Genomic DNA, 25,428 nt, shown 5'->3' with positions numbered 1-25,428 from the left:
TATAAGATAAAGTAGTGATAAATCAATAGGCAAAGATTTTAGGACGTAATACTTGATCTGTATTTTTAATATATTTTTGCTGTTAGCACTTGCAAAGGAGGTGGACAGTGGGAGTGTACAGATGACGACTGTGATAGTAAGTACTTCAAATTTTTAAAACTTGTGGCCAGATTTTTCACACGCATTCGTTTAATTCAACATACATGGGGGGTCTAAGGTTGAGGTTGGACTCTTTCTCGGGGACTCAAAATTTTCTCTCTGTCCCGCGCTCATAAGACGAAAAAACATATTTCGCTTTACACCGAGTTGTAATTAAACTATATCTTTTTGTCTTCATAGCTACTTTAATTGCCTTTTTAACCACGATCATCTTTCTTGACATAATTCTGCCTGTGTTATCTGCCTCAGCCTTCGGCTCAATGCTCCACCTCAACCAATAATTACTTACTATAAGCTACTGTTTTAACATTTTTAAAGTATTTCTATTTCGACCCCTATTTGAATAATCGCAATTTTTTTCAATTTTTTTTTTTCGTAGAAATGTGCGCTAAGGAAGGAAAGGTGTACTCAGACTGCGGTCTTACATGCGACAATTACCTGATGAGTGACATCTCACGACAGTCCCGGTGTAAGCGGGGATGTTTCTGTCCTGGTGATCAACTGCTCCTTGAGAACGGAACATGTGTGGAAAAGAATCAGTGTGGCTGTAAACACAACAACAAGATTTACCAGAAGGGTGAAACCAACCCAGTTGATTGCTCAAAGTATGTGTACTATAAAAACGAAAAAGAATACAACTTTGAAGTGTTTGAAACGTTCTCTGTTTAAGTATTTCAAAGTTGTGTTATCTTAAGTTTTCTTTGTCTTGTATTGTTATCTTATTCAAAAATAGATGAAAAAGGATTAAAACTGACGTAGCAAAGAAACTTTTATCAAAAGGTATTAATAACTAGATTTTTCCCGTGGGGAGGGGGCATCGTAAAAAAAGGTTTTGCAGCCAGCCTTGTACACTAAACAGTTTCCCTTTTGACACCTACTTATGCACTTGTCATTCCCGCGAGTAACTTAAGGTTAATGCAAAACAACTATGATATGATAAATTTTCTTTTATAACGTTTTTTCTGTAGCATATTATTGAATATCATAGTTTAAGAGATAATTGGATATTATGCATGTTACAGATAAGCTCCTTTCGCCAGCAATGTGACTTTGTGGCTGCTCCGCTGTGATGCTTGTGTTTTGTTAAGTAAGAATCCCTCGCATTATGAGTCCTGCAATGACGGTATTTAATCATTAATTAGCAGCCCAGGGAATTGCTTTTCAATAGAACACAACCTCAACATAACTGGCTTCTAGGGTGGACAATTACCAACGCGTTAAGACTAAAGGAAGTGAAACCAAGTTAGCCAGGAATTATCGGAAATCACAGACCGCGACGGAGTTTCTTAAATGCAGCTTAGTGTTTTGTGCGCTTATGTTCTAGTTTCTGGATAATGAGACTATTAACGCGTTAATTTCTTGATTTTTTTAAACTCACTAGAACTTGCAACGGCGCTCGTGAATGGATCTCTGACAACATGATCAATCCGTCGCCGGAATACGAGTGCGCCGCAACGGGTCAGGATCATTATCGATCATTTGATGGAAGATGGATCAAGTTTCATCAGGAGAGCTGCAAGTTTACCATGATGAAAGAAGATACTGTCGAAATCTCTGTCAAGAACGAACCATGCAGGTATGGCCTTTCGGCCCTCATTCACTCATTGTGATATTTTCCGTCCTATTATCGTATTCGCTGTTGTGTAATACACAATATTTAGGTGCGTTTCCCAGACCAAGATGGTGGCATGATACTCTACTCTCATACTGCCTCACTCCACCCAGGAGTAAGAATATTTTACCAGCAATCATTATTGGGGGGTGGGAGGGAACAAGAGGTTGACTGTGATGGACAAACATCTCGTTCATAGGGAGGCCCAAACTCTTAGTTGTATCGTGCTAGTTAAATCTTGATGCACTCAGCCATAAGGGGCCAGAAAGGAGCGAAAGAATTAGGCAATCAGGTTAGATCCTAAAACCAATTCTCAATCAATTATCGAAAGCAGTCCCGGATTAGTGAAGTTTATTTCACCTTGTTTTGTGATTGGTCCAGAAAATTTACGTCATGCATCAACGAATCAGATGCAAAAGTAAAGCCAATCGTAACTTGGTCACCCGCATTTTCCCGCGTTTTAAGCAATTTGCCTGTATTTTTAATAAGAATTCTCATTGGTCTTTTGTCACGTTTGCCTTTGGTCTGAATGGCTGTTTTGACTACCCTGTGTTAGGTTTTTGACATTCAATGACGGTCGAATTGATCTCTTATTCAAAACCTAAGATGATTTAAGTGTTGCTTACTTCTTGTAGGGATTCACTGGAGTTGCAGATGTGCAAACGAGTTGAAATTAAATTAGAGGGAGGAGCAACTGTGGAGTTGTTCCAAAAGGAATTTAGCATTATTCAAAATCCGACTACAAAAACTTACAAACCCGGACAATATCCCGAGCCGTGCCGGATGATGTCAGACCTTCCTAATGTAGAGATTTTTCACGTGGGGTTGTTCCTTATCGCTCGTATTTACGAGAAAAATAACCCTTTCTTCGTTAAATTTGAGGTAAGAGGATGATTTTTTCGCAAGAAGGTGATTCTCTGCTCGTTTTGTTGGCGGGAAGTTTGGAGTCTTGGATTCTCTCAATTGGTTTGATCGTGTTATGGTGATAAAATTGAAACGAATATCTCGCAGTCCCTTTCAATTTCTCAATTTCCGTTAGTCTTCCTCCCACTCCTCTGTTGTCTGAATTGAAAATTATATGCCTTTTTTGAGTGTTTTTCAAAGCTAAAACTCACGTACACTCTTCCTTTTCACGCGTTAAGAACATGTAAGACACTTAACGAAATAAGTTTTTATTTCTTCTAGTTATTTCCAAACATCTGAGGTACGGCTTTTCCCCATTGCTATCTCATCTCCTGGCGCTTACTCCCTGTAATCCTCTTCCACGTTATTTGTGCTCTACTCCATTTTCTTCCTTCGTCCGGGCTAAGTTTCTATAATTTACCTTCAACATGTCATTCTACATGTGTCCATTTTTAAAGTATGTGTAACTTGTTAGAAATTTATAGAAGCTTCCTTCGATAGACTCTTCTTCCATCTGAGCTAAAGGTTCGTAAGTGACGAATTCCTTGCATTGTGGTGACAACAGCAAAGTCGGAAGAGTCTTATGGGGAGATAGGGTCTTTGATTACAGAAAATTCTTAAACTAAAGATATCTAAAAACTGTCTCTATAGGTTCGATTTGACCAAGGTTCCCGGGTATACATTACGCCCAATCCAGCCTATAGGAAGGCTGGCAAGCTTTCTGGTCTGTGTGGCAACTTCAACGGACTCGTTCAGGATGACCTGCGGCTTCGCGATAATGTCACGGCAAATGATGACGTTGAGTTTGGTTATGATTGGAAAGATGACGATGACTGCCCCCGTCCAGTGTCTCTTGATCCTTGTTTGTCAAATCCATCTCGCCAAGGCTGGGCCGAGAAAGGTAATTAGTAATATCAGCAATTGAATTTGTTTCGGTAGCGAGCGCCAGAATTGAGCTTAAGTCTTTTCACGAAGAAATAAGATTCGGAAACAATATAATTTTCCATCTTCCATTGGAAAGCAAATGCATAAATTAACTTCTGGCGCGTTTTTAGATTCCAAAGAGTACCCATACTGTTTTCCTGACATAAATTGTCTTTAAATGAACTAAGCATTAAACTATGGATGTCACTAGCTCGTTTTATTAGTTTGCAGTAGTAGTGGTGGGTTGAAACTAAAAACATAAATAAGAGCAAGTTAACTAATTAAGATAAACAAGCTTTAAACAAAAGGCGAATGAAAACAAAGCGAAACGATAAAAAGAAATACTTACATTGATCACGCCCAATATAACTGCAAAATCGACTTCTATAATAGAGAACCTCGCCAGGCGCGACTTCAGGTAAACTGTCTCGAAAATTCATTATGCGTAAAGGAAATGGCTTTAATACAAGACTGCCAAATAACGTGCGGTATGAGAAACGTGCGAAAAGGTGTAACTGACGAAGAAACACGCTAAGAAGCTCAACAAAAAACATGAACAAAGAGGTGTGGAAAAGGAAAAACGCGTAAAAAATACGAAATAAAATTAGAAAGCGCTTAGTACTTACAGAGGGTGTTTATTTTTCATGAGGGTGGGACAAAGGGATGAAATGAAATCTTTGCCTGACAAAGAATCGAACGTCATATCCACGGCCCTCACGGTACGATGCTCAACAACCGTGTCACAGAGAACTAAATCGGGGACCGGGCTATGTATTGACTTAACAAATTATGTCAAACGCGTCCTACTTCTCGTTTAAAAATTGTGAAAATAGATCTACAAAGACAATCGCTTTGTTTTTTAAGGTTGCAACGAGATCAAGAGAAATGCCAACTTCAAAGCATGCCACGATACTGTGGACCCTGAGCCTTACTTCCAGGCCTGTAAGCACGAGTCTTGCCTCTGCAACAAAGGAGGGGATTGCGCATGCTTCTGTTCAGCGATAGCAACTTACGTTCGAGCCTGTAATCAGATGGGCATCTCAATCACGTGGCGTCGTGAAGGCTTTTGCGGTGAGTTTATAGAGCTTACGTGCAGCATTTTTAATCCTTTACAACCTAACATCGGTGTGCATATTGCCCCTACTCTCCTCTACATATTTCCTAATGTATTTAAAAGGAGAGTTTGTTTCACAGTCAAGAGCTTCACTAGTTGATGATCATTTCCTTTATTCTGGTGACCTTAACCTGTGATTTTGGGGAGATATTGTAAGGTGAAGTTGTCACTCTAAGGGGTCAAAGAGTAAATAAATCCAGGAGAAGGGGAACGAAATAGATAACATTCAAGAAGGTTAAAAACAGAGAAATGGAAATGAGTGAATTTTCCCCAATGATCCAGCACATCAAGAGCAGTTATTATGTTAATATTTATTGAAAAATGTAGACTTTAGAATGATAGGCACAATATTGAAGACTTGTTGTTGTTCTATTTAACTTCAGCATAGTTCCTAGTCTTATTATCATACTATTACATATATATATATTTCCAGAACTACCATGTTGTCGTCCCTGTGAAAATACTGGTGGTTACCTTGCCAACATTAGTTTACCTTCAACTTGCGAGCAGACTCCAAAGGATTGCGAAAAACTGGGGGCAAGGTGCTGCCGAGGACCCCGTGTGGAAGGGTGTTCATGTCCCAATGGAACGTTCTTCGATGGCAAGAAATGTGTTAATCAGACAAGCGAGTGCGAGAGGCCTTGCGTTGGCTCATCCACTGTCACGCTCTCCACATCAAGTGTGTCAAGTACAAGCAGCATCAGGTGTGTGATGGTGAACACAATTGTCATGGACTGTTATGCTACTCTAGTCATAATTTTAAGAAGTTATTGCATTCATTTCGAAACAGAGTTCCAGTCCCTCTTAGTTTCATTAACTTCTGTAAAACCAAGTTAATTTTTTGATAGGCAGTCGAATTTCAGTGAATGGAAGTCTGTAAAGAAATGTACAAATTCGTTAGACTTGTCCTTTGTAAGGGGTCTTGTCCTCTAACAGTTTGGTATGTATTCTGTTTGTGAGAAATGCCTCAACCTGGGCTACCTGTGGCGCTTACACTCACTCAAATTAGCATCTAGGCTTTTCCTATAAAACTGTAGAAAATTATTCTATCTATAACAAGAAGGCGTTAGAAGCGAACCTGCCCCGTGCATTGGGCATCACTAAAAACATCTAAATGTTTGGCACATTACATAATTACTTAAAAAACAAAAGGAACAACAGAGGAGAAAATGTAAAATTCAGAAAGGAAGAATAAATAGTACTCATCTGTAACTTTTTCCACCTTTTTTACTTACTTATTCAAAGCATTTCAAGTTCCTCGAGTGCAAGCACATCTACCTCAACATCCTCAAGTACAAGCACAAGTACTTCTACATCAGTGTCCACCAGTGTGTCTACCTCTACCTCAACCAGTGTGAGCACTACTTCGTCGGTGTCAACGAGTGTATCAACATTGGTCTCAACTGGTATTCCTAGCAGCTTAAGGTGAATATTTCATTAATCCCTCCAAAGTCAATCTTTTTATAGCTTTTTTTATTTGACGTCGCTTAGTTTAACGTTTAAACTCAAACCAAGAAACTAGCGAAAAATAAATGTCAGTGTCAAGTATGTAAACTTTTGATAATAGTCAGAGAAGTTGCATTCCTATTAATTTTTAACAGTCTGTTGCTTTTGGTTTTTGGATTACATGCATGATTTTAAATAGTACCTCTAAGATAAATTGCTTTGTTTACCAATTCTGGCAAAACGTAAGACAGGTAGCTATGCAGAAATAAATCCCTGTTTCTTTGCCTTAATGACATTAGTTCCGCCAGTCAGCCTCGTAAAGTTACATTTCACGTCACCTTTTGTAACCTGTTTTGATTAACGGGTGTTTTCTGAACACTCGTTGCAAGTTGTAATCGTATATTGAAGACTGTAATGAGAGGAATCTAAACGCTTGATGGATTTTGCTGAGCCTAACTGTTCATGGTGCATTTATTGCGTTAAATCTGAACGTTTTATGAACCGCATAGAGCGAATTTAGTTAGTATTAGAAGTCAGTGCTTAACTTCTGACATTGTTGTAATTTTTCTTTAATGCATAGTACGTCAACGTTGACCTCGAAGTCTACCCCAACCAGTATATCTACGTCGATATCTACTAGCTTGTCCAGGTATGAATAGTTATCTAAAGTTTATTGTGGTACCCTTTGAATGAACGATTTACATGAAAATACATCTTACAATACGTTGAAAAAACATCAATTGAAGATACTTTTAATGATTTTGAATGATTTTTGCCCTCTAGCTGGCATGAGGCAGATAAATTTTTTAAATATTAAAGATATGTTTTATTTAAATTTATTTTGTATTTCGGAAAAAAACGTCATGAAGTTCGCGACGAATACCGTTGTTGTCTTGGAGAGTGGGAAAATCACCGAGCTGTAGAATGGGCTTGAACTCTCTGCAGAAACTACGGAAATTCCGTAGGCACAACACATATTATTATGGCTAAATATCAATTATTCCCAAAAAGGAGGCTTTATGTAGGGTATTTTACCAGTATTAAAACCAGAAACAGATCGACACCTTTTTCATTGCATAGCATTCCTCGATATGCAAATTTATCCACTGCCCCGGGCTGACTAATGTCAGTTTAGCAGCACAGCGGTCAAAGGTTTGTGCACGTGCAAATGTTTAAACGATGAAAAGGCGGTCCAACACCTTCATGCTAACGGAACCAAGTTAACTCCTGAAGTTAATAACAACCACACAAGACGGTTACTGACAGTTCTTAACCTTGTCGATAAAGCTCAAACCAAACTGACAACTCAGCAGAATATTCGTAATTGAACAAACTTTGCGTTCAATCTTAATTTTCCCTTGAATTTAGCTTCACATCATTTCAGTGATATTTTGCGTTTCAATTTTTTTCACGTTAATTTTGCGTGGTGGGGCTGGCTCCTTTTGTTTTTCTTTTAAATGTGCATAGGCAATTCGCACTCGGCTAACCAAAATTAATGCATATGCACATGCCCTACGTTTGACCGCTGTGTTCAGTTGAGCTGACGGGAATCTCCTTTCGATTTCTTTTCAACCTTCACTGTGCGGTAAACAGATCAAAACGGGAAACAGATCACACTTAGTCAAGGATACAGCAGGTGATCATAAAGGGGGAATTTGCTGACCAAGTTGTTGTTGTTTATCGGTGGCGGTGGTGGCAAAATAAGAGATTAGATTTAGGAAACGGTAATGAACGCAGGAGTAATATTTCATTGTGGTAATACGGAAGAAGGAAGATTGTAAATGAGCTGTTGTTGGTTACACTGACTGACGTTTCGAACAATGTCACTTGAAGATATGTTTATTGTCGACTGTTATGAGTTGCGCTCGTGGGATCTGACTGTGTATTTGATTGGTCAATTTTCGGTTAGTGTTGCAGGCTGTAAGACTCAATTCGTTTTAGTCAGTTGTGTTGATCAGTTTCCATTTTACGGATATTCAGGTTATGCGATCCAGTTTGTTATGTTAACGTCACGATAAGGTCGTTTTGATAATGATGACGGTGACGATGGTGATAAGTTTGATGCTAGCAAAGATTAAAATGAAGGTGATGACTATTGAAGTTGATGGTGAAAATGATGCTGATGATGGGAGCTGTAATAGTAATATTTCACTTTGTAGTTATGGTGGCGAGGAAGAGCAAGCTTTGTTACTCTATTACTAAGTTAGTTTGTTGTAGATGATAGGAGAAAGAAGTGAGATGCAGAAGTTTTTTTTAAAAATAATTTTCATTTATGAAGTTAAGCTCAAACAGTTGATGGGAATGTAGATATGAATTCCCTCTTTCGATCTCTTAGTTCACCGCTATACACTCAAGGTCAATCATCCTACGGCGCAAGTGTATCAAAATCAGTTTTTAATGTGTCTTCGACCGAGTCAACGTCCGAGGCGATATTTCCCCCACACTCGTCATATCAACGATTTTCAGAGAAAACAACAGCCACTGTGTTCCCCTCGTCTGCGTACAGTTTGTCCTCTAATGAACAGTATTCAATACCTACATCAAGTAGGAAGCCGCCGAGTTTGAAGCCTCCGACGACATCTTCTACATCAAGTGTCTCATCTTCCAGGTTATTAGCATTACCGTCAGCTTTAGAGAGGAAGGGTGGGGTTGGGGATAGAGGGCAGAGGGATGGAGGATAGGGGGAGAGGAGGAAAGAACCACCAACATTCATCGGGGAGGAAAAGGATTGTTTATGAAATAAAGGGGAAATCGAGGCTTTAGATCGATGAAGAAACGTCTCTAAGATGCCAAAAATTGTAGTTTAACTATTTAGACTATTCGTGCGATTGATCGCATGGTCGGAAAACGCACTTTTTGACTATTTCAGAAAAGTTGCGCAGTGAGGAACCTCCTCGTTACTCCTCTTGGCTTGAAGTCAATCTGCGTTATGAACATCTCGCAAATCACTTGTTTCATCCCTCCTTAGATAAATTCAGCCGGAAAGTATGAAGCACACTCTTAAAGGTTTTTGTTAAGTATAAACAAATGAAATGACGTGAAAAACATCGAAAAGCATAAAGCGAATTAAAAAAGATTCAAAGCGCAGACCATATCGTTAAATGGTACTTTCACTGACTAAGTTTTACTTGTCGTTCTAATTTCAATACCTTTTAACTCAACAGTAAATCTATATCAACTCCAACAAGCACCTCAATAAGTTCAAGCTCAAGCTCAACCTCTAGAAGTTCAAGCAGGTCGACTAGTGTTTCCACAAGTGTATCAACTTCATTAAGTACAAGTACTTCCACATCAACCTCGACAAGTGTCAGTACTTCGTCATCACTATCCAGCAGTGTGTCAACCTCAACCTCAACAAGCATATCTACATCAGTTAGCACCAGCACGTCTATTACAACGTCATCATCAACAAGCACTAGTACACCAACAACGTCAGTTTCCACCACGTCATTAAGTGCCAGCACAAGTACTTCAGCATCAGTGTCCGCTAGTGAGTCTACCTCCACTTCAAAAAGTCTAAGTACTTCAACTTCAATGTCCACTAGTGTGTCTACTTCAACATCAACTAGTGTAAGTACACCATCAACTTCAGTTTCCACTACATTGTCAAGTCCCAGCACAAGTACTTCAACATCAGTATCCACCACTGTGTCCACTTCAACCTCAACAAGTATAAGCACACCAACAACGTCAGTGTCTACGACATATTCAAGTGGCAGCCCAAGTGCTTCAACATCAGTGTCTACTAGTGCATCTACCTCGACGTCAACAAGTAAGTCGACATCAACCTCAACCTCTGCTTCAAAATCAACTAGTGTTTCGACTTCTGTCAGCACAAGCATTTCAACATCAATATCGGCAAGTATTAGTACCCCAACAACAACAGTTTTCTCGACATACTCAACTGCCAGCACAAGTACTTCAACCTCAGTGTCCACCAGTATATCAACATCAACATCGACTAGTGTGAGTACACCATTCACGTCAGTTTCCACTACATTTTCAAGTGCCAGCACAAGTACCTCAACATCATTGTCGACTAGTGTGTCTATATCCACCACAACTAGTGTGAGTACACCAACATCTGTTTCCACTACATTGTCAAGTGCCAGCACAAGTACTTCAACATCAGTGTCTAGTGGTGTGTCTACATCCACTTCCACAAGTGTGAGTACACCAACAACGTCAGTTTCCACTTCATTGTCAAGTGCCAGCACAAGTACTTCAACATCAGTGTCTAGTAGTGTGTCTACCTCGACGTCAACAAGTAAGTCGACATCAATCTCAACCTCTGCCTCAACATCAACTAGTGTTTCGACTTCTGTTAGCACAAGCATTTCAACATCAACATCGGCAAGTATTAGTACACCAACTACAACCGTTTTCCCGACATACTCAACTGCCAGCACAAGTACTTCAACCTCAGTGTCCACCAGTGTATCAACATCAACGTCGACTAGTGTGAGTACACCATTCACGTCAGTTTCCACTACATTTTCAAGTGCCAGCACAAGTACCTCAACATCACTGTCGACTAGTGTGTCTACATCCACCACAACCAGTGTGAGTACACCAACAACATCTGTTTCCACGACATTGTCAAGTGCCAGCACAAGTACTTCAACATCAGTGTCTAGTAGTGTGTCTACATCCACTTCCACAAGTGTGAGTACACCAACAACGTCAGTTTCCACTTCATTGTCAAGTGCCAGCACAAGTACTTCAACATCAGTGTCTACTAGTGTGTCAACCTTGACGTCAACAAGTAAGTCGACATCAATCTCAACATCTGCCTCAACATCAACTAGCGTTTCGACTTCTGTTAGCACAAGCATTTCAACATCAACATCGGCAAGTATTAGTACACCAACTACAACAGTTTTCCCGACATACTCAACTGCCAGCACAAGTACTTCAACCTCAGTGTCCACCAGTGTATCAACATCAACGTCGACTAGTGTGAGTACACCATTCACGTCAGTTTCCACTACATTATCAAGTGCCAGCACAAGTACCTCAACATCACTGTCGACTAGTGTGTCTACATCCACCACAACTAGTGTGAGTACACCAACAACATCTGTTTCCACGACATTGTCAAGTGCCAGCACAAGTACTTCAACATCAGTGTCTAGTAGTGTGTCTACATCCACTTCCACAAGTGTGAGTACACCAACAACGTCAGTTTCCACTTCATTGTCAAGTGCCAGCACAAGTACTTCAACATCAGTGTCTACTAGTGTGTCTACATCCACTTCCACAAGTGTGAGTACACCAACAACGTCAGTTTCCACTTCATTGTCAAGTGCCAGCACAAGTACTTCAACATCAGTGTCTACTAGTGTGTCTACCTCGACGTCAACAAGTAAGTCGACATCAATCTCAATCTCTGCCTCAACATCAACTAGTGTTTCGACTTCTGTTAGCACAAGCATTTCAACATCAACATCGGCAAGTATTAGTACACCAACTACAACAGTTTTCCCGACATACTCAACTGCCAGTACAAGTACTTCAACCTCAGTGTCCACCAGTGTATCAACATCAACGTCGACTAGTGTGAGTACACCATTCACGTCAGTTTCCACTACATTATCAAGTGCCAGCACAAGTACCTCAACATCACTGTCGACTAGTGTGTCTACATCCACCACAACTAGTGTGAGTACACCTACAACATCTGTTTCCACGACATTGTCAAGTGCCAGCACAAGTACTTCAACATCAGTGTCTAGTAGTGTGTCTACATCCACTTCCACAAGTGTGAGTACACCAACAACGTCAGTTTCCACTTCATTGTCAAGTGCCAGCACAAGTACTTCAACATCAGTGTCTACTAGTGTGTCTACCTCGACGTCAACAAGTAAGTCGACATCAATCTCAACCTCTGCCTCAAAATCAACTAGCGTTTCGACTTCTGTTAGCACAAGCATTTCAACATCAACATCGGCAAGTATTAGTACACCAACTACAACAGTTTTCCCGACATATTCAACTGCCAGTACAAGTACTTCAACCTCAGTGTCCACCAGTGTATCAACATCAACGTCGACTAGTGTGAGTACACCATTCACGTCAGTTTCCACTACATTATCAAGTGCCAGCACAAGTACCTCAACATCACTGTCGACCAGTGTGTCTACATCCACCACAACTAGTGTGAGTACACCAACAACATCTGTTTCCACGACATTGTCAAGTGCCAGCACAAGTACTTCAACATCAGTGTCTAGTAGTGTGTCTACATCCACTTCGACTAGTGTGAGTACACCATTCACGTCAGTTTCCACTACATTATCAAGTGCCAGCACAAGTACCTCAACATCACTGTCGACCAGTGTGTCTACATCCACCACAACTAGTGTGAGTACACCAACAACATCTGTTTCCACGACATTGTCAAGTGCCAGCACAAGTACTTCAACATCAGTGTCTAGTAGTGTGTCTACATCCACTTCGACTAGTGTGAGTACACCAACAACGTCGGTTTCCACTACAGTATCAAGTGCAAGTACAAGTACCTCAACATCACTGACGATTAGTATGTCTACATCCACCACAACTAGTGTGAGTACACCAACAACGTCCGTTTCCACTACATTGTCAAGTGCCAGCACAAGTACTTCAACATCAGTGTCTAGTAGTGTGTCTACATCCACTTCGACTAGTGTGAGTACACCATTCACGTCAGTTTCCACTACATTATCAAGTGCCAGCACAAGTACCTCAACATCACTGTCGACCAGTGTGTCTACATCCACCACAACTAGTGTGAGTACACCAACAACATCTGTTTCCACGACATTGTCAAGTGCCAGCACAAGTACTTCAACATCAGTGTCTAGTAGTGTATCTACATCTACCTCGACAAGTGTGAGTACACCAACGACATCAGTTTCCACTACGTTGTCAAGTGCCAGCACAAGTACTTCAACATCTGTTTCAACTAGTTTGTCTACCTCAAAGTCAGCAAGTAAGTCGAAATCAACTTCAACCTCTGCTTCAACATCAATTAGTGCTTCCCTTAGCACAAGCACCTCAACATCAACATCGGCAAGTTTTAGCACACCAACTACTACAGTTTTTTCGACATACTCAAGTGCGACCACAAGTTCTTCAACATCAGCATCCACTAGTGTATCTACATCAACGTCAACAAGTGTAAGTACACCAACAACATCGGTGTCCAAGACCTTGTCAAGTGCAAGCACGAGTACTTCGACATCAGTGTCGACGAGTGTGTCTACTTCCACCTCAACTAGTGTAAGTACGCCAACAACGTCAGTTTCCACTACATTGTCAAGTGCTAGCACAAGTACTTCAACATCAATATCCACCAGCGTGTCCACATCAACATCAACAAGTGTGAGCACACCTACAACGTCAGTTTCTACTACTTTGTCGAGTGCCAGCGCAAGTACATCAACATCAGTATCCACCAGTGTGTCGAGATCACTGAGCACTATCACGTCCACGTCGACTTCGGCATCCACTAGGTATTTTATTGGAAACTTTTTATGTTATGTTGTTGTTATGTTATTTTATGTTATGTTGTTGTAAAAGGATGAACCGGTTTTTTTTTGTGCCCTTCGGATACTTTTATAGAAACTTGTTAGAGATTTTGGTCAAGTATTGAATGTAACATATTACGAGGAAATCCTTGTCCCTGGAAATTATCTTGGCGTCATTAAGCTACAAAAAAGAGGAGTGGGGGTAATTTCCGACACTAATAACCAGGCGTCTAGTGTTACGCTTTTTGACAGAGCACTATCCTTGTCTCAGGAAATTATCTTTGACAAAAAAGTGATCATGAGATTTGTTTGTTAATGTTTATATTACGAGATGGGTTTCTTAAATATTAAAATTTTGTTTTGTACGTTTGTGGTCATAAGAGCTGGAGCTCTTGTTGCGCTAATTTAAACGCAGCGTTTGCTCACAATTCTTGATATGTAATGATTAAATGGTTTTTTTCATCAGTTTGAGAGGGTGAGCGTGTTTGTATCGTGTTTGTGCAAATAAGGCCTTGTGTAACTAAATTCCTATTGTTTATTATTTTCAGTGTTTCAACTTCAATCTCGATTAGTACGAGCTTGACCTCTACCAGCACAAGGTTAGTTTATGAAAGTTTGGGAAGAATGAGAGGTGCTTGCGATCCTTCAAATTGCTGTTATTAGCAATTCAAGTCGGCAAAGTTTAAAAATATGGTATATATCTTTCAGCGTGTCTACCTCACGGTCCACTACAGTGTCAGCGTCGTCATATCAATCCGTTTCTGAGAAGACTGCAGTCACTTTTTTCCCGTCGTCTGCGTACAGTCGGTCCTCTAATGTACAGTATTCAATACCTACATCAAGTAGGAAGCCGCCGAGTTTAAAACCTCCGACGAGATCCTCTACATCAATTGTCTCATCTTCCAGGTAATTAGATTAAGAAGTGGAATTTTTTTAGAGAGATTGAAGACAAGTGAAAACACGCAACAAAAGTTTTGTTTTTACTAAACTTCTTCGGGATTTAAATTAGAAAAATGGCTCTTTGCAAGTGTCATAGACCTTTTTCTTTAGTCAAGTGAATTATACAAAGACAGATCACGGTTTTTTTTGATAAAGAAGGAGAATCAGATGGCATGGGAGGAATCAAAACTAGGGTGGAATGTGTTAAGTATACCAATATAATGGTACTTCAGAGCTTACAGTTGGTCAGGTTACAAAAGCTGCATAAGATTACTTCTCTCAGGACATCCCAGAGAAAAAACCCGCAATTGATATGTATTAACTTCAATCATGCATCTCAATTTCCTTTTAAATTAATTTTGTTAACTCAAGCACGTCTCCATCAACATCAAAATCAACATCTTTGAGTTCAAGTAAGTCAACAAGTGTGACGACATCAGCGAGTAGCAGTACATCAACCCCAACCTCAAAGAGTGTTAGCACACCAACAACCACAGTTTTCTCGACGTATTCCAGTGCCAGCACAAGTACCTCAACATCGGTGTCCACCAGTGTATCGACTTCAACCTCAACTAGTGTAAGCAGTCCAACCACATCGGTTTCCACGACATATTCAAGTGGCAGCAAAAGTTATTCAACTTCAGTATCCACCTCTGTGTCTACTTCAACGTCAACTAGCTTATCGAGATCACGTAGCACAAGTACATCTACATCAAAATCGACATCAACTAGTGTCAGTACCCCAACAACCACTGTGTTCTCCACATATTCCAGTGCCAGCACAAGTACCTCAACATCAGTATCCACCAGTGTGTCTACTTCCACCTCATCAAGTGTGAGCACTCCAACAACATCAGTCTCGACGACATACTCAAGTGGCAGCAAAAGTTATTCAACTTCAATATCCACAAGTTTATCAACGTCGACATCAACGAGCTTTTCCACATCAGTTACTGCCAGTACATCCAAGTCGACTTCAGCATCATCAAGTCTAAGTACTCCAACAACCACAGTATTCTCAACTTATTCAAGCGCCAGCGTAAGTACGTCAATATCAGTGTCGACAAGTACCTCAACATCAGTGTCCACCAGTGTGTCTACTTCCACTTCAACTAGTGTAAGTACGCCAACAACGTCAGTTTCCACTACATTGTCTAGTGGGAGTAAGAGTACTTCAGCATCGGTATCCACCAGTGTATCAACATCAATGTCAACTAGTGTAAGTACACCAACAACGTCAATTTCCACCACATTGTCAAGTGCCAGTACAAGTACTTCCACATCAGTGTCGACTAGTGTGTCTACATCCACCTCAACTAGTGTGAGGACACCAACAACGTCAGTTTCCACCACATTGTCAAGTGCCAGCACAAGTACTTCAACGTCAATATCTTCCAGTGTGTCCACTTCAGCATCAACAAGTAAGTCGAAATCAACTTCAACCTCTGCTTCAACATCAACAAGTGCTTCAACGTCCCTTAGCACTAGCACCTCAACATCAACAAGTGTCAGTACACCAACTACGACAGTTTTCTCGACATACTCAAGTGCGAGCACAAGTACTTCAACATCAGTATCCACTATTGTATCTACATCAACGTCAACTAGTGTGAGTACGCCAACAACATCGGTGTCTAAGACCTTGTCAAGTGCGAGTACAAGCACATCAACATCAGTGTCCACTAGTGTGTCTACACCAACTTCAACAAGTGTAAGCACACCAACAACGTCAATTTCGACTACATTGTCAATTGCCAGCACAAGTATTTCAACATCAGTGTCCACCAGCTTGTCTACATCAATATCAACTAGTGTGAGTACACCATCTACGTCATTGTCTTCCACTTTTTCAAGTGTCAGTACGAGTACATCAACATCAGTATCCACCAGTGTGTCGAGATCACTGAGCACTAGCATGTCGACATCGACCTCAGCATCCACCAGGTATCTTTTTGTAAATGTCGTATGTGGTGTGTTATTTTAAAGGGATAGAATGTGATTTTTTTCCTACCTTTTGGATAATTTTATAGAAACTTGTTAGAGATTTTGGTCAAGTATTGAATGTGATATAGTACGAAGAAATTCTAGGGGGACATTTTCTTAAAGTCATTGTGTAACAAATGTAGAAAAGGTCGTGCTTTGGTGTGTCTCTCAAAAGAAAACTGTGCAAAAACAGCATAATATCCTTATCTCTGAAAATTATCTTTGCGTTTTTCAGCTACAAAATTAGAGGAGTGAGGGTGATTTCCGATGCTTATTACTAGGCGTCTCGTATTACGTTTTTTAATAGTCTACAGTAGCTTCCTTTTTATGAAGAAGGGAAAATAGCTAAAAGTTGTGTTGCATACAAACGTATTAAGGGAAGAGTTCCCTTATATATTGAAGACTACTTAGGAATCAACAGTCAGCAACATAGTTGTGTAACTAGATGTAGTAATATAAACTTTATTTGCCCAAAATCTAATCGGCTGACCGAAGTCGTAAAGACATTAGCAGCTGCTACTTGTCAACTTTGGAATGGCTTAAGCCTTGATCTTAGAAATACATTATCATTGGTATCCTTCTTCAAAGAGAAGCAAGAACTACACCATTTCATAGTTTAGTCGTATTTTGTATATATTTCCTTAGCCATATCATTAGCTTTTATACTTATTTATATGAATGCAGAACTTCTGTATTTGCTTAGTTTTATTTATTTTGTACTTTGATTTTGTATATTCGGAATATGTTGTCGTAATTGCAATTTTTTAGATAGAGGGCCATGAGTTTACTAGTTTCCGTAACTATTCCGTGCTACACTCTTAAAATACAGCGTATTATTATTACTATTATTTAGCAATAAAGTAATCATGAGATTTGTTCGTAAATGTTAATTTTACAACGAGATAGATATCTCAAATATTAAAATTTGTTTCGTACAATCGTGGCCATAAGAGCTTGAGCTCATGTTGCGCTAATTTTAATGCAAGGTTTGCTCACAATTCTTGATATCTCGTGAATAACGTTTTCTTTGCATCAGTTTGAGAAGGTGAACGTGTTTGTCTCAGAAATAGTGCATTATGTGCCTTAAAAAAAGATCACCATCTTTGAGCCCGCTTGATTAAGTTCCCCACACACAAATAAGAACTCGTGTTTCAATAAATGTAATATGGAGAGAAGCAGTACTTACATTTTATGTTCGTGCATGACTCATATTTCTCTCTAACAAGGCCATAGGTCTTAGTAGAGCTGTTACATTGATTAGAAAGAGAAAGTAGTATTCACAGCGTTGGTGGGCTAACAAATCCTTTTTTTTTCCTTTCTAAGCGCTGGGAAGCGTTTTTCTTCTACATTTAACTCAATTTTTGGCGATAACTAGATATTTATGAGGGACTGCAGGGATTCTTTTAGGTTGAAGTGCAAGGCTCTTCGATATTGAGCGTGATGAGCCCTTGTGTAACTATATTCCTGTTGTTTATTATTTTCAGTGTTTCAACTTCAATCTCAATTAGTACAAGCTTGAGTTCGAGTGCGTCGATATCAACTACAACAAGTGCATCCATTCCCACCTCTACCAGCACAAGGTTAGTTTATGAAAGTTTGAGAAGGATGAGAGGTGCTTGCGATCCTTCAAATTGCTGTAAGTAGCAATTCAGGTTAGCAAAGTTTTTAAATATGGTATATATCATCTTTCAGCATTTCTACTTCAAGGTCCACTACAGTTTCAGCATCGTCATATCAATCGGTTTCTGAGAAAACTGCAGTCACTTTTTTCCCGTCATCTGCGTACAGTCGGTCCTCTAATGTACAGTATTCAATACCTACATCAAGTAGGAAGCCGCCGAGTTTGAAGCCTCCGACGAGATCCTCTACATCAAGTGTCTCATCTTCTAGGTAATTAGATTAAGAACTGGAATTTTTATTAAGGGACTGAAGACAAGTGAAAACACGCAACAAAAGTTTTGTTTCTACTAAACTTCTTCGGGATTTGAGTTAAAAAAATGGTTCTTTACAGGTACCATAGACCCTTTTCTTTTAGTCACGTAAATTCTACAGACACAGATCACGGTTTTTTTGATGAAGAAGGAGAATCAGATGGCATGGAAGGAATCGAAAGTAGGGTGGGATGTGTTTAGTATACCCATGTAATGGTACTTCGAAGGAGCCATTTACTCCTTACTCCCTCAAACGAAATACTTTTACCGCCTCTAAAAGGCGATGAGCTTACAGCTAGGTCAAGCTACAAATGCTGCGTAAAATTACTCTTCAAGGCACATTCCAGAAAAAAATACAATTGACATGTATTAACTTCAATGATGCATCTCAATTTTCTTTTCAATTAATTTTGTTAACTCAAGCACATCTACATCAACATCAAAATCAACATCTTTGAGTTCAAGTAAGTCGACAAGGGTAACGACATCAGCGAGTACCAGTACATCCACCTCAACCTTAAAGAGCGTCAGCACACCAACAACCACAGTTTTCTCGACGTATTCCAGTGCCAGCACAAGTACCTCAACATCAGTGTCCACCAGTGTATCGACTTCAACCTCAACTAGTGTAAGCAGTCCAACCACATCGGTTTCCACGACATATTCAAGTGGCAGCAAAAGTTATTCAACTTCAGTATCCATCTCTGTGTCTACTTCAACGTCAACTAGCTTATCGAGATCACGTAGCACAAGTACATCTACATCAAAATCGACATCAACTAGTGTCAGTACCCCAACAACCACTGTGTTCTCCACATATTCCAGTGCCAGCACAAGTACCTCAACATCAGTATCCACCAGTGTGTCTACTTCCACCTCATCAAGTGTGAGCACTCCAACAACATCAGTCTCAACGACATACTCAAGTGGCAGCAAAAGTTATTCAACTTCAATATCCACAAGTTTATCAACGTCGACATCAACGAGCTTTTCCACATCATTTATTGCCAGTACATCCAAGTCGACTTCAGCATCATCAAGTCTAAGTACTCCAACAACCACAGTATTCTCAACCTATTCAAGCGCCAGCGTAAGTACGTCAATATCGGTGTCGAAAAGTACTTCAACATCAGTGTCCACCAGTGTGTCTACTTCCACTTCAACTAGTGTGAGTACACCAACAACGTCAATTTCCACCACATTGTCAAGTGCCAGTACAATTACTTCCACATCAGTGTCGACTAGTGTGTCTACATCCACCTCAAGTAGTGTGAGTACACCAATAACGTCTGTTTCCACCACATTGTCAAGTGCCAGCACAAGTACTTCAACGTCAATATCTTCCAGTGTGTCTACTTCAGCATCAACAAGTAAGTCGAAATCAACTTCAACCTCTGCTTCAACATCAACAAGTGCTTCAACGTCCCTTAGCACAAGCACCTCAGCATCAAAAAGTGTTAGTACACCGACTACGACAGTTTTCTCGACATACTCAAGTGCGAGCACAAGTACTTCAACATCAGTATCCACCAGTGCATCTACATCAACGTCAACTAGTGTAAGTACGCCAACAACATCGGTGTCCAAGACCTTGTCAAGTGCGAGCACAAGTACATCAACATCAGTATCCACCAGCGTGTCTACATCAACATCAACAAGTGTGAGCACACCAACAACGTCCATTTCTACAACATTGTCAAGTGCGAGTTTAAGTACATCAACATCAGTATCCACCAGTGTATCTACATCAACGTCAACTAGTGTGAGTACGCCAACCACGTCAGTTTCCACGACACTGTCAAGTGCCAGCACAAGTACTTCAACATCATTATCCACAAGCGTGTCCTCATCAACATCAACAAGTGTGAGCACACCAACAACGTCAATTTCTTCTATTTTGTCAAGTGCCAGCACTAGTACTTCAACATCAGTGTCGACTAGCGTGTCTACATCCACCTCAACTAGTGTGAGTACACCAACCACGTCAGTGTCCACAACATCGTCAAGTGCCAGCACAAGTACTTTAACGTCGATATCTTCCAGTGTGTCTACTTCAGCATCAACAAGTAAGTTGAAATCACCTTCAACCTCTGCTTCAACATCACCTAGTGCTTCAACGTCCCATAGCACAAGCATCTCGACATCGACATCAGCAAGTGTAAGCACACCAACTACGACAGTTTTCTCGACATACTCAAGTGCGAGCACAAGTACTTCAACATCAGTATCCACCAGTGTATCTACATCAACGTCAACTAGTGTGAGTACACCTACAACGTCGGTGTCCAAGACCTTGTCAAGTTCGAGTACAAGTACATCAACATCAGTATCTACCAGTGTGTCTACTTCAACTTCAACAAGTGTAAGCACACCAACAACGTCAATTTCCACTACATTGTCAAGTGCGAGTACAAGTACATCAACATCAGTATCCACCAGTGTATCTACATCAACATCAACTAGTGTGAGTACACCAACAACATCAGTTTCCACGACATTGTCAAGTGCCAGCAAAAGTACTTCAACATCAGTATCCACTAGCGTGTCAACATCAACAAGTGTAAGCACACCAACAAAGTCAATATCTACTACTTTGTCAAGTGCCAGTACTAGTACTTCAACATCAGTGTCGACTAGCGTGTCTACATCCACCTCAACTAGTGTGAGTACACCAACCACGTCAGTGTCCACGACATTGTCAAGTGCCAGCACAAGTACTTCAACGTCAATATCTTCCAGTGTGTCCACTTCAGCATCAACAAGTAAATCGAAATCAACTTCAACCTTTGCTTCAACATCAACTAGTGCTTCAACGTCTATTAGCGCAAGCACCTCAACATCAACATCGGCAAGTGTTAGTACACCAACCACGACAGTTTTCTCGACGTTCTCAAGTGCAAGCACAAGTACTTCAACATCACTATCCACCAGTGTATCTACATCAACGTCAACTAGTGTAAGTACGCCAACAACATCGGTGTCCAAGACCTTGTCAAGTGCGAGTACAAGTGCATCAACATCAGTATCTACTAGTGTGTCTACTTCAACCTTAACAAGTGTAAGCGCACCAACGACGTCAATTTCCACTACATTGTCAAGTGCCAGTACAAGTACTTCAACATCAGTGTCCACCAGCGTGTCCACATCAATATCAACAAGTGTGAGCACACCAACAACGTCAATTTCTACTACTTTGTCAAGTGCCAGTACTAGTACTTCAACATCAGTGTCGACTAGTGTGTCTACATCTACGTCAACCAGTGTGAGTACACCAACAACGTCAGTGTCCACGACATTGTCAAGTGCCAGCACAAGTACTTCAACATCAGTATCCACCAGTGTGTCTACATCAACAGGAACAAGTGTGAGTACACCAACAACTTCAATTTCTTCTACTTTGTCAAGTGCCAGTACTAGTACATCAGCATCAGTGTCCACCAGCTTGTCTACTTCCACGTCAGCTAGTGTCAGCACACCAACAACGTCGGTTTCTTCGACTTATTCTAGTGGCAGTTCAAGTTACTCAAAGTCAATTAGCACCAGTTTGTCTATTTCTACCTCAAGAAGTGTGTCCACATCGCTGAGCACAAGCACGTCTAAGTCAACTTCAGCATCCACAAGGTATGGTAATGGAAATATTTTGGCTTTTTTAAAACTTTTTTTAGGGATTAATATTACTTTTTACTACGTGTTACCTGGGGGGGGGGGGGGGGGGGGCTGGAAGGTTCTTCTTAAAGAAATTATTTAGGGGAAAGAAAATGTCGGAAACATTATGCTTTGCTGTTCCTGAAATTAAAACTTCAAAAATATAGAGCGTTGCTCTTTGACCTGGAAGTTCATTTTAATCATAATATGATCATTATAATGTGTTGAAAATGTTAATCTAGAAGTTCATTGTCATAGGAGCTTGCACCCTTGAGAAGGTCACTATCTTTAAGCGTGGTTGGATCAGTTCTGACACAAATATGAGCTCGTGTTTGGCTGAATTTTATTTGGGAAAAAGCAGTTCTTTCCTTTTAGGTTCTCACAAGAGTCATCTAACGAGGCCGTAGGTCCATGTAGAACTGTTATGTTGATTACTCAGAGAACTTAACAGTTAAAATGTTGCTAGGATAATTAAGCATCTCTTTTCCCAATCCGGACTTTTATTTCCAGCTTTGGTGATTAGGAAGGATTTACGAAGAAGTGCAGGGACTCCCTTTGATGAATATTCAATTGGGCATCATTCCCCTTGGGAAGGTCACTATCTTGAAGCCTGGTTGGATCAGTTCCCATACAAAAACGAGCTCGTGCTTGGCTGAATTTTATATGGGAAAAAGCAGTACTTTCCTTTTAGGTTCCCGCAAGAGTCATCTTTTATAATAACGAGGCTGTAGGTCCATGTAGAACTGTTATGTTGATTACTCAGAGAACTTAAAAGTTAAAGTGTTGCTGGGATAATTAAGGGTTTCTTTTTCCAATCTGGACTTTTATCTCCAGCTTTGGAGATTAGGAAGGATTTACAAAGAAGTGCAAGAACTCCCTTTGATAAATGTTCAAAGTTGTGTAATTGCATTCTTATTGTATTTTACTTTTAGTGTTTCAACTTCAATCTCGATTGGTACAAGCTTAAGCTCGAGTGCCTTGACTTCAACTTCAACAAGTGCATCTACCACCACCTCTATCAGCAGAAGGTTAGTTTATGGAAGCCTGTAGAGTAGAAGAGATGGTTAAGAGTCACTAGAAGTGTAACCGGGAGAAACTCTAGCTTCTTGATTGCCCTCGTGGAGAAATCAGCGAACTTTGAACTGACACCTGGACCAGATTTCTCAGAAAGTATTTAGCCTACCACTGTTAATGTTGCAAAATTGTCTTTTGTCCGGTTAAGCTAAAACTCTTCAAAATAAGTAATGCTGAAAGAAGATTACCCTGAAAAAATATCGTTTCTCCTATGCTCGGCTCTTTCTTGTTCAGCATTGGCGGAAGAAAGGGGTTGCAAGGTAATTATGGGGTGGCAAGTCATTTCTGGAACATAAGGTTGTCGTGACACTTCTAGTATTTTTCTTCCAGTTCTAACCCTAACACTAGCACTGATTTTAATATATCAAAACTCGAGGCATGACTAAGTATAATTCGGCCATGCATGCGACGATCTGGTGTTTCAAGCAATTGGTTTTCTTTTGTTATTGTCGGCACTGGACACCAGCAGAAACTGAAACGACTGCAATAAAGAACAGAAACGAAGGAGACTGGACGAAAACTGTTTCAGGGACATTTTTCCCATCCCTGAGACAAAACTGAAACTTGCTACTGTTATACGGACTGAACGCTCAGCAACACCAAAACAGATCCCAACCAAGGCTATTGTATGCAGTGTTGAGGCGGCTCTGTCTCGGCAACGAAAGGTTTCTGAATCGATCAAGGATAACATCAGAAGCAGAATTGCTTCCACTACACAATCAACATCACTACATGACAGCAGTTTGGCTAAAGACGAACAACACACGCAGAAACACGAGTAAAACATAGTCATACTACTAGCCAACAAAGGATGAATTACCGTTTTCATGGACAAGACTATCAATCACGAAAAAATGAATGGACTACTCATCGACAAACAAAGATAAGCTACAGTTTGCTCAGGACTTCATTAAGGCCTTTACTAACGACAGCAGTCCTCCTCAGGACTACACTCACCCAATCGATCTGACCACACTATCACGAACATAGTTTAGTTTGTACCGAGTGAGAATAGTTGCTTCTCAGGTGATAATCAATTCTTCTTAATGTTCAGAAAAGTTAGTGTCAAACATTTTGTTCAGTTGTTTACCGTAATTTTTGTTTTACTATTAAGTATATCAACGTCAACCTCAACTAGTACAAGTTTGAGCTCCAGTACGTCGACATTAACCACAACAAGTGTATCCACTTCCACAAGCGTAAGGTTAGTTTTCGTCTGCTTTTGTTTTTAATTAGTAGTTTAGGAGGCTTGTACAGCTGGAATGAGACTAAAGGAAAACAGTCCCCTGAGTATGTTTCACGTTGGTTTTTGTACTGTGATGCTTATCAGAAATATTTTTGAAACTTCACTCATTCGAACACATTTGTAGTCATGGGTTTTTAACTAAGCAAAGTTCTCTGAAATTTCGCTGTTGGTAGTTCAGTTTGGTAACAACTGAAACTGTAGTAGCCATGTAATTGTAGCTGAATGTTTCAGCTGATGAATTTGTACACCTGATTTCAAAGGTGTATTTTGCGATCTGCTAAATAATCGAATTAGGAATTTCCTTTTTCCACTATTACCTCATTTTCTAATTTTGGGACCATCTCAAAGCATTGTCAGACAATCTTAATAATCGCACGAGGCACGTGAGAAACATAAATATGTTTTGATACAAAGCTCTTTGCTGAAAAAGTCAACCTAAGTGAGGTAAACAAATCAAAGCTTTGGATCGTCAAAAGCGGCCATTTTTTTTCTGCGTTCTATTCTTTCACGCCCTGTCGCCTTAATTTGGTAAAATGGTGCAACAGTGGAACAAAAAGGTAGTGGTATGAGTGGTGCGTCGGGTGACGTTGTTCCTTATGATGGTGGTGGATTAGCTTGCAATTGGTTAGTATGGTTCCATGTTACAGAGACTGCAATGAAAGAGGGATGGTATTAGCTATAAGTGAATGAAAGCCTGCACAAATCAAAGATATATAAACGATACTGCAGCTATGCAGTATCGACAAAAATGAAATAGTCGTGTTTGTGGGGGGAGTGATAATCAAGTTTACACAATTTCAATGAGGTACACGCATCATGTTTGGGCATTAAGTCTAAAATGAAAATATGATCTAAGTGCTGGTGCTGCTGCTGGTGCTGTTTTTGATGATAATGATGGTGTTGACAACAAGGGGGAGAATTATGATGATGACGATGGTGGT

At 40.2% G+C, this 25,428-nt stretch overlaps 1 protein-coding gene across 6 annotated transcripts in view; it reads left to right on the top strand.

The window, feature by feature from the left end:
- The window catches only part of LOC113681230 (uncharacterized), a 53,535-nt gene that overhangs the window by 14,853 nt on the left and 13,254 nt on the right, over positions 1-25,428 (top strand). For 4 of the 6 annotated variants that reach the window (XM_089194558.1, XM_089194557.1, XM_089194556.1 and 1 more), the window contains exons 19-37: positions 87-136; positions 539-764; positions 1,541-1,735; positions 2,407-2,653; positions 3,326-3,575; positions 4,463-4,669; positions 5,146-5,416; positions 5,958-6,137; positions 6,739-6,807; positions 8,494-8,766; positions 9,323-13,654; positions 14,218-14,268; positions 14,378-14,575; positions 14,981-16,552; positions 18,076-18,171; positions 18,284-18,481; positions 18,946-22,143; positions 23,100-23,195; positions 24,356-24,445. In XM_089194558.1, coding sequence (XP_089050684.1) covers positions 87-136; positions 539-764; positions 1,541-1,735; positions 2,407-2,653; positions 3,326-3,575; positions 4,463-4,669; positions 5,146-5,416; positions 5,958-6,137; positions 6,739-6,807; positions 8,494-8,766; positions 9,323-13,654; positions 14,218-14,268; positions 14,378-14,575; positions 14,981-16,552; positions 18,076-18,171; positions 18,284-18,481; positions 18,946-22,143; positions 23,100-23,195; positions 24,356-24,445 — 11,799 coding nt within the window. The remainder of the gene's footprint in view (positions 1-86; positions 137-538; positions 765-1,540; positions 1,736-2,406; positions 2,654-3,325; positions 3,576-4,462; positions 4,670-5,145; positions 5,417-5,957; positions 6,138-6,738; positions 6,808-8,493; positions 8,767-9,322; positions 13,655-14,217; positions 14,269-14,377; positions 14,576-14,980; positions 16,553-18,075; positions 18,172-18,283; positions 18,482-18,945; positions 22,144-23,099; positions 23,196-24,355; positions 24,446-25,428) is intronic. The other 2 variants (XM_089194559.1, XM_089194560.1) reach the window with 2 other exon arrangements.

The sequence above is a fragment of the Pocillopora damicornis genome, chromosome 14 (genome assembly GCF_964200805.1).
Source record: "Pocillopora damicornis chromosome 14, jaPocDami1.2, whole genome shotgun sequence".
In the NCBI taxonomy this organism is placed as follows: domain Eukaryota; kingdom Metazoa; phylum Cnidaria; class Anthozoa; order Scleractinia; family Pocilloporidae; genus Pocillopora; species Pocillopora damicornis.
The sequence above is the reverse complement of the archived record's forward strand: the minus strand, read 5'-3'. Positions and strand labels throughout refer to the sequence as shown.